Genomic DNA, 18,392 nt, shown 5'->3' with positions numbered 1-18,392 from the left:
TGAAAAATTACATCTCCAGAGAAAAGAACAAAGCTATAAACACAGTTCTACTGTGCTTCTGCAGCATCAAGTGTTAGCTTTTTATAACTAGATTAAAAAAAAATTAAAAGGAAGAGTGGTCATATAAATGAGATAGTCCTTTAATGCTTAAGATAGCAAAAGTTTGGTTGGGAAGATTAATGCCAAAGGCATATCTACATGCATAAATCAGTTGTCAAAGCAGCTTGGACCTCTGTTCCTTAGAGTTTTAAAAAATCCATCTATTTTTTTAAAAGGTTAAGACAAATTTTATTCCTTTGCAATTTATAGGAAACAGATGTTTCTATAATTTTTCTCTACACAATGCACATTTAGTAGGAAAGATAGTCAGGGAATTAGTATCTGCCGCTAAGATAATTACATAGTTCCTCCTGGAAAATCAAGTTAATCGTGCTTTTTCTGCCATGTTTCCATACTTGCAGTAGGAATCTATCCTTCAGAGAAAGAAGTTTAAGAAATTTTATTGAGTGTAAATATACATAAACTTAAGGCATATTAAGTAAACTGTAAAAAAGATACACTAGCAACAAGTGAGGGAACTGTATCCACACAAAAGCCAAAAACAATTACAAATAACTCATGCTACTGAGATGTAGCAGCTGCCAGTGGTACATTCTGGTAACAAAAAAAAAAGGAAACAAAACAACCAAAATCCAGAGCAGTAATTATGTTTTACTGTCTATTGTCTAAACTTAAAAGCCATATTCCAGAATACAAATAAAAAATAACTGATGACCTGACTTCAAATATCACACAGGAGTCATGTTCAAGCAGCATTGAAAAATTCCCTCCATTCTAAAATGTGAAGAGGCATCACCTAGTACACACTGGCTGATGTTAATCTGTGTTGTACTACGAGATAAAAATCCCCACAGTATTTTACAGAATCTTGGTCAAAGCCTGAGCTGGTTCTAGAGTCAACTCAGTTTAACTGACACACAGATCAGTACAGCCCAATAACAAAAACATGTTGCCAACATTACAAATGTGGACTTTTTATTACTGAAGGCTAATTTCAGAATATTACATTTGCCAGTACATGATAGAGTTGTCATGACCTTGATTCTTTTTAACCCATTACCATTGGGTTAGTGTTAGTCCTTAGAAATAACATTTATTTTGCTTTCATTTACTCAGTCTACTGACTACTTCACATGGCAAAGAACCTGTGGATACTAATAAACAGAAGAACAGTCAGTTACAGAAGCAGAGACAAACAGCTATCAATAGTCCCTAAATAAACACATATTTTAAAGGAACGTGATTTTTCTGAGTGGCTCACAGTTTCCCTTAATTAGAAGAATATTGCTTTAGAAAGCTTCTAAAGAGAAGGAACCGAGATTTGATAAGGACTAGACTGTTACAGAAAAAAAAGTTTGTAAAGGTGTAATGAAAGAGGATCACAAAAGGAAGCAGAAATACTACCCACCTGGCAGAAAACTCTTATAGCTGTCAAATTAAGTGTCTGCAGTACAATAAAAGAACAGAAAGTTAGAAGCTTAAATAATGCCATCATTATCATAATATATGAAACAAAATACTTACACCAGAGCCAGAAGATTCACACACTATGTTAAAGAGTTTTATATATCCTTTGCAAAAATAGCCTAGAACTAAAGGCAATTTGGTTTCGATTTGCAGACTGTGTTCAGATGAAGTTTTGGTCCAGGTTAAGTTTTGCTGTATATCCTAGGGATCCATGTTTCATTCAAATATTTTATCTAATTATAGAACTAAGGAACAACTTCATTTAGCTATTGGCAGCTAAAACGCTTTTGTTCAGACTGCAAAGTTGTTATTTTTTTTGAATCAGTGATATTTATCACTTAAAAGCACTGAAATACTTGAATACTTTTATTAGAAAATGGTGTCATAAACTAAACTAACCAAGACATAAATGCTGAATTTTTATTACTTTTTTCTTCTCTCCCCCCATGCCCCCCAACACAAAGGTATATACAGAGTACGATAAGATACTACTTCCACATAGCATTGAACAAGGAAGAACATGTTCAAGAGATGGGTTACATTTTCTTCAATGTATTTGGATTGAAGTTCCCCATGCACTAATTTTACTGCTACATTCCTGAGGAAGAAAAAGAAAACAGAACCTGGCCTACTGGTCTATCTAAGAATGCAGACTCATTTTGGACCATTTTGATGTATCGAACATTAGCTAAATCTACAACTGACTAGCTATATTGCCAGAATTCACGTTGCCCTACTTAAAGTTATCTCTGGTTTATGCATTCAAGTAGTACAGTGAGGTTTCATCTGGGACTATGAGCAGTTAGAGACAGAGCTTTGTTTTCAAACTGACTATCTTTCTCTAGACTATTTACAAGACTACAGTGTAACTACTGATCTTTTCAAAGAGGTTTTGGTTAAAAAAAAAAAAAAAAAAAAAAAAAGAGAAATCTTACGTAAGAGGCGTCTCTGGGCAGTTTCATAGATAACTGAACAAGATGGAGACCGAAATACGCTTACATTTGATCTTGCTGCTAAAAGAAAGGCTTGGGGATGGATATGCAGTCATGCGTATGTGCTAACTATATATGTGTATTAGGAAATGCACAAGCTATACTCTAAGAAGGGAAAGCATAACTTTTCTCAGTTAGGAGTCTTACACATTTACAAAAAACAGGAGTTATTTTTATGTTGCAGTATTTCAAGTTGTCACTACCCTCTGCATTTGTGCTGTCACTTGCAGTTCCATCTTTAAGTCCACTCTGACTTGTTACTGTAACAAGTGAACTGTACTCTTGTCTTACTAATGTCCCCAGAAGAGAAATGATTTTATTATAGAGAAAAACGAAATTTAGTTGTTCCACAGTTGTCTTGTAACAGATGTTTGTAATCATGTTTAATATATAGCTAGGAGGAAGTGTAAGCAAAGCTTTTTCTAAGAAAATGCAAATATATTGGTCAATTTTTTAATGTATTTGTGTCCATAAAACAAAGTTCATAAAAACATTTCTTTACACTTAAAACCAGTTTCGCTGCTGAACACAAGAAGAACCCATCCTTTTAGAAGGCACCATACCAGAGCTTCAGAAATTTTCATCTTCACCTTTTTGGCAATTACAGACTTTCAGCCTTCTTTTTATAATTGTCTAGAATTCCCGACAAGGTTGACAATAGATCTTCAGACATGAATTCCTTATAGTCTTTCTCAATTTTCACATTCTGTTCTTCAAGATATTTCTAGAAGAGTTATAGAAAGTTTATTAGAACTATCATGGTCTCTACTGAACTGGTTCTGCTAAAGCATTTTAAGCAGTCATTGCACAGGTTAAGTGATTTCAGTTAAACACTTATCTGAAAGATGTCTGCTAGAAGCAGATTAAACTTGACAGGATGTTATTGCTGAAATTTAATGATCAGTTCTGATTATTTGCGCCAAAGGTTTTGTCAACAAATTTATTTAACGCAGACTCAGTGGAGCAGTTACTTTATTGGAAAAGTAAGTTCTAATTTCTGTGTGTTTAGCTGCAGTTGCAAATGTTTCTAGAAAGACTTCGTTAGGAATATCAAGTTTTAGCTTACCTCTGTGGATAGTACATGACTAGCAATCACTTCTAAAAGACGATGCAAGTTATCACCAGCTTTCCTTCTCTCTTCTGTTGTTGTTTGCAGAACAACTTGATACCTGAAAGTCATGTCCGTAATTATTAAATTCCTGACATCTAAAACAACCAAGTCCAAGTCTGATATATTGTCATCTTCAGTGATAATTTTCTTCTATTAGTCTTAACTTGAACCAAGTTAGATTTATACATTAATACTCGAGTTAGAAGAAAAAGGACTGTATTGTGCTAACCAGTAAGAAACAAAGTGCCTTAGAGTCAGAACAGTTTTTCCAGACTGTAGGGCTGTAAAAATGTAGCTGTCACATAAGTTTGGAAACAAACTAATTTCTTTCCTACAACCATACATATGAAAAAAAATTACACGGGTATCAGGAGTTCTGATACAGCAGAGAAATATTATAGCAAAATACTGAAGGTGTGAATTTGTGAAATTAATATACTGAAATGGATGTCAGCTTAGCAAGGAATTTAGTTCCAGGATTCAAGAAAATGACTTTATCCTTAGAACACATAAACCCTAAAATAAACTACACAAACAACTTGAAGTTATAGGCCTTACTGTCGTTGAAGGTCATGCAATTCATTTGTGGCTTCACTGAGACCTTCATTGACACCACTCTCAAGTAATTGTTTATGCTTCTCTAACAATTCCAGTTCACTTGCACATTTTTGGTCTTCCTCTTCTGCCTCCTGTAAACATAAGGAAAGAGGAAAAATATATAAATTGTATAACTCAGGAATAATTAGGATTTTCCTTCTTCATTTATATTACCTGATTACATTCTGATACTTAAATTCAGAATTTAAACAAGGAACTCCAAACTCAGAACTAAGGACATCCCCCCAAACCTAAAGTTTCAGGTATGAACTAAATGAATTGCCCTCAGCTACCTAAGCAAAAACATTAGCAATGAAATAACCCTTTCTTGTGGTTACAGGTCAGGAATTTGATTTTTAAGAGCAGTTATGTGAAATACTAGCTTAGTTCAAAAAGCACTTTTCTCCTGGGCACCACAGCCTCACCAAAGCAATGCTGATAGTTGGGAGGTACTGAAGCAGCCACTTAGAATAGGGACCGCTCTCACTGGGGAAGGAAAAAAAACAAACCAAGAAAGCAGCAGTTTTATATTATTACAACATTTAGTGTGCTTTTAGTCAAATAATTTCTTCCTTAGTTTTTAATGCGATTAAACATGTTTACTAAAACCTGTAAGTGTATTTATTATATACAAACCGAATAGACAGGGCAGATTCTGTTAACTCTAAAATCTCCTTCAAGCACATGCTTTGAGAAATCCTGAGGTCAGGAGATGATTTCCACTACCTTTATTACTGGATGTCGTAGCTTATAATTTACAGAATCTGCCGAAGTATGATGTCAGATTCTCTTACAGGAAAGTGAAAACTGACTCACTTAGGGTAGCATGGAAATATTTCTGAAAAGAATTAGAGAATCCTGCAAAAGGAATGGAACAAGGCAAGGCCAGAGGTCCAAACAAACGAAAATGCAAACCTAAAACTTACGTATAAATACAAAGATTAAGGATATCATTAAGGATAGATTATCATCAACCTATAAAGTTCTACCTTAAGCTTCTGATGGTAAAGATCATCCAGCTTTTCAGCTTCTTCTTTCAGCGTTTTCACACTGCTTTTCTTGTCCACTACCATTACATTCATCTAAAATGAAAACATGACCAAGAAAGTATAATTCCAAAAGAATTCCAACGTATAAACCCATGTGATCACAAGCAATCGATGTGGTAGCCTAGAAATATTTAAACCATCCTGAACCCAATATTGCTAAAAATCTTCCTGATGACAACTTGTCAGCAATGGTAAGCCACACAAGAGATTGGAATGGGCAACTTATTAAAATCAAATCTTTCCAATGTTTATGGTCAAATATAAGTAAGCTGCATAATCTTCACTGCAGGGAATACATAGTATTTAAACCAACAGAAGGAGACCTAAGTCTCACAAAAACTTTTAGGTTTCATCATAATGAAAGCAATCTTCTCACAGTACTTGCCTTCCACCCCAAAAAAACCCCATCTCAACCCAACAAGAAAACCCAACAAAACCAACCCACTACACCACACTTCACCCATGCAAAAGGCCAAATGAGACCAGCAGGTAACATTACAGTGTTTTAGTCCTAATCTTCATTAACCAACAGACCTGTTCCAAAGTATCTTCCAAAGCCATTTTCTGTTGAGTAGCTTTCCTAATTTCTTCCTCAGTCTGGTTTATGATCTCCATAAGGGGACCCTGTAATACACATATAAGAAGATCTGGTTAATGCAATTTTTTTGTTTGAACTAAGATGTATCTCAGTACATCTCTTCCCTCTCCTGTTTTTATTTAGGCTGCTACACCCTACAACACCAATTTTCGTTCCTATATTATAGTGTAGTTATGGCAATGCATCACACAAGCCTTTTCAATTAAGTTTCATGGAGAGGTTAAGAGAGACCTTTCCAGCATTTCCAAATAAACATTTTTTTGAGAGTGGTTAACAGAAAAATTTACTGTTGGCTTTACTTACCTTGATCTGAGTTCTGTATTTGACTAGGCAACTTGGTCCTGCGTCAGGATTAAACTGAATCTCAAAGTCGTGGCCTTTGGAATTCTCAGCACTTACTGGAATTAATTTCAGCTTTCGAGCCAGTTTATGGTACTCCGCCAGCTGCATTTCAATCTGCTCAGAGGAGAAAAGGGCAAAAATCATACAGAAAATACAAGTGGAAAGCTTTGCAAAAATTACACATATAGAGGTTTAAACAGATTTCTGAGTTGCTGTGTAGAAACATGATTCCATGTCATACCACAGTATGCAAAAGCTGTATGTACTGACAATCCAGCAGTTTGTGCTGCTTTGATTAAGTGCTGTTTTATGATTCTTTCAGAATTTGCTCTTCAAAGTTTCCAGTGTGTATGGGTGAGACTGAATGGCTTCATCTGCGGTTTTTCCCTAATAATCTGCTGTATTTTTTGGTGCCTCAGCTTTTCGAGGATTAGTTGATAAGGAAGGAAAAGCGTGCTTGAAAAGAATACAAATAACTAAAGCAATGATCAGTCATCACATTGATATGCTTTTCTTGTTAGTTTTGACAGGAAAAGCCACATATCCTAATAACACTTGAGCATACCTCTAGCCAAAGCTTACTAAATGCTCTATGTTCTGATTAACGAGTGCCATTTACATGCAAACACCAAAACCCAGAAGTATTTTTTTATAGTTTTATGTGCTTCATACTTTCACAGTATGAGGAATTTAACTTAATAGCAAGTGTTTGATAAAGGGTAGCCCTGCCAAATGCAAGTTCTTTAGTTCTCCATTTAGCAAAGCAGAAGCTTTTAAATCCCACCACTTATAGGACCACATCCTTTCACTCTGTTTGAAGGAACTGACTTTGGCCCTTAAAATCTATTAGACTTTCCATATAAGGGACCAATCCGGCACTAAATGCATGCAGATACTGATTTAAAGCTCTAGTTTTGCATTACTTCCTTGCCATGAAATCTTAACATTATCCTGAAATTGCTAATGTTATCAAAGTTCTTGATGCTACAACAGTGAGACCTGACAGTGGGGCACATTCTAGCTATGTCCCTTATGATGCAGGAAAAAAAAAATGGAAAGAATACAGTTCCATTATGCTCAAAACAGAAAGGGGGGGGGGGGGGGGGGAAACACCCACAAAACAAAAACAACCACCTCACATTTTTTCAGCGAGATTGTAAACAGAAGCCATTCTTGTCGCTTTAGGCTATTAAGACACATCTATGCTACTGTTAAGATTATTTAGGAAAGAAGTTAGCAATAGTCCAAGTCCCAGGTTTAAGCTTGCATGATGAAAACTGATAGCCACCTCTCAGTGTAGCAGGGTTTTCACATACCGCCTCTTTATTCCTAGCATATTTCAGCTCTTCATTCCACAGCTGATGTTCTTCTGCTTCCACTTCCTTTGTCAGCTTGTTAATGGTTTGCTGCAACTCATTTCTCTCATGATTTATTCTCTCAATGTCCGCAACTGAGTACTTTTGGTTATCAAAGATGTGCTGGAGCCGGGCATTCTCCTGCTTCATTGCTTCTACTTCCATTTCTAAGTTTACAAAACATTTGTGAAATGTATGTAGAATACCAGCCTATATAGTTAAACCTCATCTCTCTGTATTTTTATTAGTAAATAATAACTATTTCGTTACTCTAGTGTACAAGCAGCTATCAGCCAAATAACAATCACTACTAGCAACCCATTTTGCAAAGTTATTTGTGCCATCATCTTACAATAAGTATCTCTCTCTATCCTGATACTAAGAATTACAATTATTTTAAACCTATTTCTAGCTTCAGTATTGCATTTGTGACCAAAGCCGCCTTACCCGCTGTCTCAACTTCCTCATTAACACCTTCCATTTTTTGATCAAGGATGGCTGTATGAGATTCCAGATTAGCCAAATAAGCCTGGTATTTCTGGACATCTGCTTGAAGAGATGCTTTCACATTTCGTAGTGATACTCTACGATCCTAGTCAATGGATTGAAAGAACAGCCATTATTATATTTATCTAAAATAATGGTCTTACTTTGCAGACAAGAAAATAGGTTAATCAGTAAACTTCAATAGTATAAATATAAAATTAAAGAACTTTAATAAATTTGATCTGTGACAGCTGAATCTAGTTAAGTATCTTTAAAGTAATAACAAAAAAGTCTGAAAATATGGTTTGTACCTTAGTTCTTGCATTTAGTCTTTGATTTGATTAGGCATTGCATTAATAAATTTCTTACTACAGGTAATTCACAGCTTAAGTATAATAATACAAAAAGGGCAGAAAGCTACAAAAAGCTGGGAACACAAGCAGCCCATTTTGCACAGTAGACAGGAGTCTCAGTTTGCCAGCTGCACAGCCATTAACTATTTTTGAACTAATGATGTATTAAAAGCAGAATCCAACTTTTCGAACAAAAAATTTTCCTTAAAATATACTTAACTGTTGAGCCATAGACTGGTTTGGGTTGGAAGGGATCTTAAAGATCATTCAGTTCCAACCCACTTGCCACAGGGAGGAACACCTTCCACTAGACCAGGTTGCTCCAAGCCCTGTCCAACCTGGCCTCGAACACTTCCAGGCATGGGGCAGCCACAGCTTCTCTGGGCACCTGTTTCTGTGCCTCACCAAGCCCATAGTGAAGAGTTTCTTCCTAATATCTCATCTAAATCTACCCTCTTTCAGTTTGAGGCCACTACCCCTTGTCCTGTCACTACCTGCTCTTATAAAAAGTCCTTCTGATTCCTAAGGAGTTTTCATACCAACATGTTTTGAAAAAATAATGTTGAAGTTCAGAAAAAGTGGTTCAACTATCCTATTAATATCAGTCAATGCAAGATTTCATTACCTGATAATATCTGCACAATATCAAACATTGATTGAAGATTCCACAGTAAATGCCTTGAGTTAATGGTACAGAATCTGTAATAACCTAATTAAAATCTCAGAGCACTGAAAATAATTTTCCATTTTTTTAATATATCATCAGCATCTTTGCTTAACAACAATCAATAATGGTCAATAACAGAAAATTCAACTCCACCATATAAACAAGTGTAGACACAATTTACTAACCGGCTCATTTTCCTTTTCTTTTTCTAGTCTTGCAATCTCTTCATGAAGCCTTTTGTTGTCAGCTGCTAAACCTTCTATCTGGAATTCATCTATATTAAATAAATCCTCTGGGGTGGGATGAAAAAGGGTAGAAGTTACAAATTAGTCTCACTGAATATCATCACCTAATCTGAGTATCTGTGCTTTAGCTTCAGCACAGTAAATACCCATTATCTGGACAATTATTTTAAAGCAACAAAACCACCAACAAACAAGCCCAACCAAAACTACTAACGAAGCCATCAGAAAAACCTTGCACACTTCCATTGCAAAGCAAATAGGCAAAAAATCCGAAACAAACAAGATACGACATGAGGACTGAAAAACTTATTTCTTAAGAGGTCAAAATCACTCATGCGAGGTCAGTTTCCAAACTGTCATATAGCCCACACTACAAGATAGTGTTTGTTAGGCAAGTTCCATCTATTCCAGGTTCACAAGGTAGGCTGATTTGTATACTTGTTTCTCATCCACATACTTCCTTGCCTCTTGAGACATTTTTTTCCCTTACTTTCCTCAGTGTCTGCTAAACAATGGCATGTTTACATTTTCCTACTAATATCTAATAACAATCTGGTAGCTTGTTATCTCTCCAACTGATGACTCCAGCTTGCAACAGAAGTGTCTTTAGTCTGGCTTTTCATAGAAGGGCACAGAAAGCAAGAACTATTTTTCCTCCTTGTTCTCATAATCTGTTTGTATTTCTGTAGGTGATGAAACAAATAATTAAGAAAAAAAAAAAACCCAAACAAAAAACACCCCAAAAACCAAAAAAACCTTTTCCATCTCCATGAAGATAAACATGGTTGCATGGAGAATCATATATGGGAACCTTAACAACAGTTTGGAACACTTGCAAGCTGTTTTCAGAGCTTGTAGAAGCTGAACTTCGTTACTCATCAACTGTGCACCCTCTGGTAATATATTTTTTTTAACTGTTAATTTTGTCAGACAAACAAGAACATCTGCATAGATGGAATTTGCATCTGAAGAACTGTATACTGCTTTTCTGTCACAAAGCCATGAAAACAATAGGGTTACACAGGTATAGCTGATAGCAGAGCATGACCCATCTGTCTGTACTAGTAACAATGCATAAAAAAGGAAGAATAGACTCACAGTGACTGAAAGGTGCTTGGGAATTTTGGCTTCCCCTACTTCAGATCACTTTTACATGTAAACTGAGCAAAACTGCTGCTAAGAGGAAAGAAACTAGTAACAGAAATACTTCATTAAAACACGAAAACTTACTCAATTTTGACTGCACTTCTGCATCTAGTTCTTCAAAAGTATCTCCCCCTTTCATGAATTGCTCATAGCACTTCACACAGTAATCCATGAAGACCTGAAAACAGTTTAAAAAGTTTTCATTTCAACAATTCAAAGGGCTGTAAAATATCTACATAGTCTAAATCTACTCAAGCCATGGGATTGAACTGACATCAAAAATACCTTTCACTGGTTTGACGGCACTTCTGTAAAAAAAAAATATCAACATTTTTCCCCTCACTTAAAACACAGAACGTCAACAGATTATATCCTGGCAGGAGGTGATGTCTAGAATTCACATTAAGAAAGGTCTGGAAATACTCGATACATTTTTCTGTGATACTTAACAATGATGGTAGATACAAAATTTAAGAATTTAATATCTTGAAGCATATGATCCTCTCATGCTCGTTTATGAAAAGTGTAGGTCTGTTTAACAGAGCTAAGTATGACCACTGTAATTCAGATATGCAGATGTCAAGAGTACTGATCTAGAATTAAAGTTTATGCAAGAAGAATTTACTGGAGACTTTAAACTACAGATCTTTCAGAAGCAATTACAACAGTATTGTAAAATTTTGTTTCAACATATATGCATATGTATCAGGGTATAAGTTTTAAAGCATTTTTACTTGTCAACTGTCAGATTTCTAACCTTAGTCCAAAATTCTGATTTGATTTTTTGCACATCATACAATCCCTTCCAAACATCTGTTGTGGGTTGACCTTGAGTTAAATCTGAGTAGTACTAATAATCTACGATAAATTTTAAAGAAAGTAAGCTGCTGCATTTTTAAGTGCCTGAATTACATTGCCACTCTATTCTGTGGCTCGAAAATTAAATATTACGACCAATTTTTAAATGGTGAACTGAGTAGGTATCTGCAAGAGCCACCATATTGATAATGAAGTTACTGTCGTTACACTATACTCTGTAAAACTAGTTGATCAGACTTTTTATATAATGACACTATACTTCCTAGAGAACTCTGTGAATATAAACCAGAACAGAATATATAAATTCGGATAAAATTGTTGTGTTGTATTTCAGTTGTGTTGTTACAGCATATGGAAAAATTCAGTTGAACAGCTCTGATAATCATGGTACCTTATTATGTACAATTCCATCATCTATCTCTCCTCCCTTGTTCTGTCCGTCATCAAACGATGGTGCATTTTCTCTCATGGCAGCATACAACTGAAAGGCACAGGTGCACACAAAGAGTAAGTGTGAAGATCTCCATTAGCTTTCATATTAGTTTCATGTTCATGATAAGAAGCAGAGTAACACTGGATTAGGATTTCAGCAAGCAGGTATAAAGATGCTGCTTCAGAATGTGACCAATCACATCAGGGTAATAAGCCTGTGTTTAGTTGATTAAAAGCCCAGGTAAAAAGGCATTAACTCCAAATTCAACACTGCCAAATTGCCTTGCTAAGCCAATGTGTCTTTTCAGCATAGAAGACAGGGTTTTTACGTGTGACCAGTTCAGCTGTGGTGAACTTCTAGTACAGATTCCAAATTTTGCTCAGACCTGAGCAGCAACAGAGTTAACACTTTAACAAACAAACAAACAAACAAACCCCTCCCAAACACAAACCCACCCCACTCTGTAAAACAATCGCAGAACACTTGAATAATTGCTAATGAAAATTCCATCTTTAGATTTCAAATGTAGGAGAAGATGGCAGATGTCACAAGATGATATGCACTGAAGATGCATGATTACACCCATTAACTTTTCATGTTTTTACGTATAAGTCATCGTCTCCCTCCACACCTCTCATACACAAATTTATCCAGTGCACACAGTAAACAAAATATCATAACATAACATTAAAAACTCAATACTAAAAGTAAGGCTAAGGACTAGCTCCCAGATAGCAGGAAAGAACACCTACTTTTTTCTGTATATAAATATCAAAGAAATATTTAGAAAGCATTTAAGAGATCTGTATTGAAATGAACATTCCAGCCCAAAAAGTGGAAACATTTGGCTTAAAAAGGACAAATGTTACCTTGACACAATCAATTAACCACACCAAAGCTGCCACAATCTGAGGCCACGTATGTGGTGCTCCCACTGTGTACATGGAGCTTTTTGACAAAGCAAAGGGGTACCTACAAGGCCAAAGAAAATACATTTTTAATAGCTGTGGCAAACAGTGATGAAAAACAAGTAGACATGAAGACAACAATCTACATGTAGATCAAGGCACAGATGAAGAACAAACTCAATTGTACTTTATAATATACATCAAAGGAGGTAAGCTGAGTTCTTACAGCACTATTTTATTTAATTACCATGGGTTTCTCATTTTGCAATTCAAAGAATATCTCAAGTTGGAAGTGACCCAGAAGAATTGAGTCCAACTCCCTGCTCTTTGCAGGACTACTAAAACTAAACCATATGACTAAGCGTTGTCCAGATGCTCCTTGAACTCTGACAGTGTTGGTGCTGTGACCACTTTCCCGGGGAGCCTGTTCCAGTAAGTGACCACCCTCTTGGTAAAAAGCCTGTTCCTAATGTCCAATCTGAACCTCCTCTGACACAGCTTCATTCCATTTCCTTGTGTATTACTGCTGGTCACCACAGAGGAGATCAGCAGCTCACCCTCTGCTGCCCTTCTTGAGGAAGCTGTAGACTGCAACGGTCACCCCCCTCAGCCTTCTCTTCTCCAGGCTAAACAAACTAAGTGACCTCAGCTGATCCTCATAAGTCTTGCCCTCAAAGCCTTTCACCATCTTGGCCACCCTCCTCTGGACACACTTTAATAGCTTGATGCCCTTCTTATATTGAGGTGCCCAAAACTGCACACAATATTCAAGGCAGGGCCACACCAGTCAGTGTATAGTGGGACAATCACCTCCCTCTACTGGCTCACTATTGAAGAAATGATTGAAGAAATGGACTTTTGTATATTCAAAGATTAGGAACAATTAAGGCCTCATAAAAAAGCAATTTAAACTATTCCTTCGCACATTCCTTAGTCCCTTCATGCACTCCTTAGCCTCCCATACAGAGGAAAGATGGGCACTGCAGTACTAAGGAAAAAGGAGTGGGTAACCTGTAAGCATGGGGTGATTCATGATGAGACAAAGACTTCAAAGGAAAGGCAAACATGAGGGAGGGAGTAATAGTCAATAGATGATGTTTAGACTTCCAAACTGGGTGTGCAAGCCTGAAGGATTTCCTAATATATGAAAACAAATTGATACACAGGAGTCCCGTTCTTAGAGGGCAAGATTCTTGTTTCTTGAGTCAAAGGCACTTTGAAAACAAAAGAGCTGATTATCAGCTTAATGTCATGCAATTACAGAGAAGAATTTTAGAACAGTTGCATATCAAAGTATTAACATACTAAAAATATGGACCATGCTAATTACAGACATTATCTCAATCTTCTATATATCAAGGAACAAAGAAGTGCAGACTTTATTCCGTCTTTAGATTGACTGCTGCCTAAAGTTATTTTAAGAACATAGAACAGGCAGCTACTGATAAACTGATAGTTATAAATAAGTGCTCATGAGCCATTCAGGCTAAGAATCTTTAAAAATTAATTATTTAGGTCCATTTTCTAACTTTCAAAAGACAACCTGAAGCGAGTTCTCAAAACAAGCCTTTTTATGGAGGATTACACTCTTGATGCAGCAGAGTAAAGCCTCTTGAGAACAACCTCCCTTTCAACCTCACAGCTAGGTCAGCAGTTTCAAATGTTATAGGTTAAAACAAGATTTTATTAAAATACTGAGAAGTGAACAGATTTATACCTATATCTAAGGAGTCCTAGTGCTTTCACACCATCATGGGCTCAAATCTACACTAGCAAAATACACTTCACTTTTTTTACTAAGACCTAAAAATTCACTGTTATCAATAAGCAGAGGATTTTCTTTCTTGGGAAGTTTCGGTGCATTACTGGTTCCAAACACTTATTGAACAAGATTACAACACCCAGCTACTTAGTGTTTTTTTTCACCTCAGTGGTGATTTTTATTATTTCCACTCTCTGCTTTGAAAGCAAACAGAGAAATTACAGGAAAAGTTATTTTTAACTAATCAAACATTCTGAAATTGTTTTTTTTTAGTTCTTGGATTTTAACAGAATGAACCAGAACAGTCTGTTAAAAAGTTTTCATAGAACCATAGGATGGTTTGGGTTGGAAGGGACCTTAAATTCCATTTAGTTCCAACCCCCTGCCATGGGCAGGGACACCTTCCACTAGACCAGACTGCTCAAAGCCCTGTCCAACCTGGCTTTGAAGTCTTCCAGGGAGTGGAGGATTTGTGTCTGTCTTTCAAATTTTAAAAGACATAAAGACAAATAATTAGATTTTACATTACAAAGCCAGCTTCCAACAACCTGTAGTTCTTTAAGTTCAAATATAAAATGTATAGTAGAGTCTGAGAATCAGAGAATCAGTTACTCCAGAGATTAAACTTGGAGCTAAACAAAAATTAACCAAAGTAACCACAACATTGTAGTTTCAGAGGTATAATGAAGCCTATCCATTCTCCCCAGCTATCATGCAGAATTCTTAGCTTTTAATTTTCTAGCTGTGTCATATCTATTTAGCATAACAGACTAACAATAATAATCTTACCCAAGCTCTTTAAAAACTTTGGGAACTTCCTCTTCAAATTTGGAGTCAGGCAGTTCATAGGAAGGGCAAAGAAATCCATAGACAAAAGTGAAGATTTTTAAAAAGTCCTTAACTGATGGAGACTGTAGTGATTTCATGGAAACATTATGGGCATAACCATTCTCAACAAGAAACTGAAAGAAACATGGCATATTAGTCACTAAACATCTAAAGTTGAAACCGTGAAAAAGAAATATTCTGATTAGCATCTTTTATGCCTAACAACATACTTTTAGAATAAGTTAAAAAGTTACCTCGCAAAGCTGCTTGATACACTGTTGGATGAATGCCTTGTCATGAAGTGGCCTGGGATCCTTGATCTTTTCTGTACCAAACACACCATACTGACTGTTGCGTGAGCCTCCAACCCCACTAGTTCTAAGAACAAAAAATACATACAGTTCTTGTGACAATACAAATAAAGGAGGACTCTCTTAACGTTTAAGTCACTACAGTTGCTATTTTTATGTTTCGATGCCTGAAGGTTTCTCTTTATTTATGATGATTGGAAAAACAACAGCAACCTGGAATCCATGATGCACACATTCAACAGAGGGATTACTGCATCCTAGGTGAATATTTTCTTCAGTTTATTGAAGAAAATATAAAGACTAAAGTATTTAAGGAATATTTAAAAGGAGTAGATCCTTGCAACAGCAGGGTCCTATGAAAGAAGATCCTTGCAAGACACTGGAATACAGAAAACCATGAACTAAGCTGAAAGACTATAGACTTTTGGAAGGTTTGCATCTCAGAGAATAGGAGACCTAAAGCAGACTGTACTGAAGACACTGTTCTTCCTTAAACAGGCAAATGTATTGAGGACCTCTTAAGGTCTGCAATGCATATCATTCCCAGGAGGAAGAACAGCTCTCGGAGCAATTCCTACTCCACGACATTATTGTTTAGTGATCAAAGCATGGAGGAAGGCAGATCTGAAGGTTTGCTAGCCTCAGATCCATTATTCCCTGTAACAAAAAGCAATTGAGAGACAAAGAATACAAAATGGTGTGGGAGTGTTATTGTTTTAATTTACATTACAGCGATCCAAAGCACTTAATACCTCTTGCCAAAAAAGCTGACTTTCCTTTCCGAAGTTCCAGGTGTAGGTTTGCTCATGTTTAGCTTCCCAAACGTACCTCTCTCCTTCCTGAGGGATAGGGAGAAGGATTCAAGTGAGTATTTCTACCATTTCATGTTTTGCTCATGTAAGAAAACTATAAACACATGCATATAAGCCTAAGCATCTTCAGCATAGCAGCATCTCAGAAAAGCCAAGTGATTTTATTTGTTAATTATCATGACTTCTTCTTGCAGAAGATATGTAAGTATACATTCCATACACATGCCCTCCCCCAGCTACCTCTAAAGAAATAGTAAGGAAAAGCGTTACAATTTGAGACATATCATGGGTATACAAATAGATTAAAGAAAATTTTTTGCAGAACTCGTGCAAATATCTTTATCTGCAGAACGTTTTCTTTTTGCTGTTCATGTTTTTTTTTAGCTGCTACTTAGACACCCAAACACACTACAGTAAATCTCTTTAGAGTTAGTTTTATATACCTCTTCTTAGCAAATGATAAGCAACACTTACATCTGAGGTGTTTGAAGACCCATCTTGTTGTCCTGCACTCGCAGTGCCATCACAGACTGCCGACCAGAGCTGCCGGCAATAATTGAGCTTCGTCTCATTGTGACTAAACTGTAAATCAAAACCTGTCAGTATTGGAAAATTCAGGATCCAAGAATATTTGCATTTTTAAACACCACAATGACTTTATAAAGGGTCAGAACAAACAAGTAGAACAGTACTTCGGGCCAACCAGTGTGACAGTTCCAAAAAACATTAGGTTCTCTTCAAAAAATATAAATTAACACACACACAAAAAATGTTTATCAGACTCCAGAACTAGGTAGCAGCAGCCACAGCCTTTCAAATTAACTGTTTTATTGATGAAAGTGCCAGCACTTGTTCCAAACCTACTATTTTGCCTTTACTCATCTGTGGTAACTTCTAACCTACAGGTTCCAAAAGCAAAACGGCTTAAGAAGTTTTTCAGTCTAATCAGCTGGAAGGAAAGCCACATTTAAATGACTACTGTTCCTAGCACTTCAGCCGTCCATCTATTCCTTAGCCCCTAATTCTGAGCCTGCTTATTGATTTTGCAAAATGATCTCACAGTATCTTTGCACAATGACTAGAAAGCCTGTTCTGAAATAGTATAGAATCATAGAACAGTTTGGGCTGGAAAGGACCTTAAGATCATCTCGTTCCAACCCCCCTGCATGGGCAGGGACACCTCACACTACACTAGGTAGCTCAAGGCCCTGTCCGGCCTGGCCTTGAACACTTCCAGGGATGGAGCATTATGGTTATCTTCAGACTACACACACAAAATATAAATAAAACTGCAAGCATTGAACTGTCCCCACAGTGGCATTAAGTGAGATTTTGAGGTAAATAGAATTAACTCAGAAAAAAATGCCAACTTTTGCCCTCTACAGAGAGCTCAAATGTCTGAATGGGATGGGCTCAAATGACTGAATTATAAAGCAATCAAAAAAGCCCTTCATTATAAACACTACCAAAACACATTATAAATATAAACTCTTTTTCACAATCACATTTCTAGTTCCACTTCTCGCAAACCATGACAGAAGTTTAGCTTAGGACGCTTCACAGGGTGGTTTACCCACGACCTCACAGAAGAATCGACATTCTTCCATTCCTTTACCAGCGACGCAAAGCAGACAAAGTTGTCTTCATTAACATACCAAGCGGCTGGTTTAAGAGCAGTTTGTTAGCGCCCACACTCCAGCAGGAAAAAATGGGCAGAATTGGGCACAACTGCTTTCACTTACATTAACAGCGCGGTTAATCCGTACCAAACGCAAACAGAGAATCCAGGCGCGTTTACACGCCAACACGCCGATACTCGCCGCCGGGCCCGGCCTCTTCAAAGCCCCGGCTTTCCCCCGGTGCGCGGCGCGGCCGCGGCCCCGGGCCTGTCCCCGCCGCCTGGGTGGGAAGGCCTGCGCTCCGGAGAGCCCCGTCCCCACAGCCCGACCGTTACGGCCGGCGCCGTCCCCGCCGTTTCAAATCCACCCGCCGACACGTCACGCAGCGCGCCGCAGCGCCTACGTCACAGCGGAGCGACGAAGAAGGATAAA

At 37.0% G+C, this 18,392-nt stretch overlaps 1 protein-coding gene across 3 annotated transcripts; it reads right to left on the bottom strand.

Annotated features, from left to right (window-relative positions):
* Positions 1–484: 484 nt before the first annotated feature.
* On the bottom strand, positions 485–18,387 carry NDC80 (NDC80 kinetochore complex component). 3 transcript variants are annotated; one of them, XR_003991977.1, is made up of 18 exons: positions 18,084–18,386; positions 16,816–16,923; positions 16,282–16,368; positions 15,473–15,596; positions 15,180–15,352; positions 12,590–12,692; positions 11,679–11,768; positions 10,553–10,646; positions 9,263–9,369; positions 8,019–8,163; positions 7,533–7,738; positions 6,178–6,330; positions 5,811–5,900; positions 5,217–5,309; positions 4,189–4,319; positions 3,586–3,688; positions 1,469–3,243; positions 485–1,214 (listed from the first exon to the last, which is right to left on the bottom strand). XR_003991977.1 is itself a non-coding variant. In XM_030490348.1 (17 exons), the coding sequence occupies exons 2-17, from the start codon at positions 16,911–16,913 to the stop codon at positions 3,121–3,123; spliced, it is 1,920 nt and encodes a 639-aa protein (XP_030346208.1). In that variant the 5' UTR covers positions 16,914–16,937; positions 18,084–18,387; the 3' UTR covers positions 485–3,120. The 3 variants fall into 3 exon arrangements, 2 of the variants coding, with proteins under 2 accessions (XP_030346208.1, XP_030346200.1); XM_030490348.1 differs by having other exon boundaries at positions 485–3,243; positions 16,816–16,937; positions 18,084–18,387; XM_030490340.1 differs by having other exon boundaries at positions 485–3,243.
* Positions 18,388–18,392: the final 5 nt, after the last annotated feature.

The sequence above is a fragment of the Strigops habroptila genome, chromosome 1, assembly GCF_004027225.2.
Source record: "Strigops habroptila isolate Jane chromosome 1, bStrHab1.2.pri, whole genome shotgun sequence".
NCBI classification, from domain to species: Eukaryota; Metazoa; Chordata; class Aves; order Psittaciformes; family Psittacidae; genus Strigops; species Strigops habroptila.
The sequence above is the reverse complement of the archived record's forward strand: the minus strand, read 5'-3'. Positions and strand labels throughout refer to the sequence as shown.

Coding starts and splice junctions, on each gene's coding strand:
- NDC80 (XM_030490348.1), bottom strand. CDS start 16,913: ATGAGACGAAGCTCAATTATTGCCGGCAGCTCTGGTCGGCAGTCTGTG. Junction 6,331..7,532: donor ATGCTAGGAATAAAGAGGCG/GTATGTGAAAAC, acceptor TCCTCTGAGCAG/ATTGAAATGCAGCTGGCGGA. Junction 3,244..3,585: donor GTCATGTACTATCCACAGAG/GTAAGCTAAAAC, acceptor TAACTCTTCTAG/AAATATCTTGAAGAACAGAA.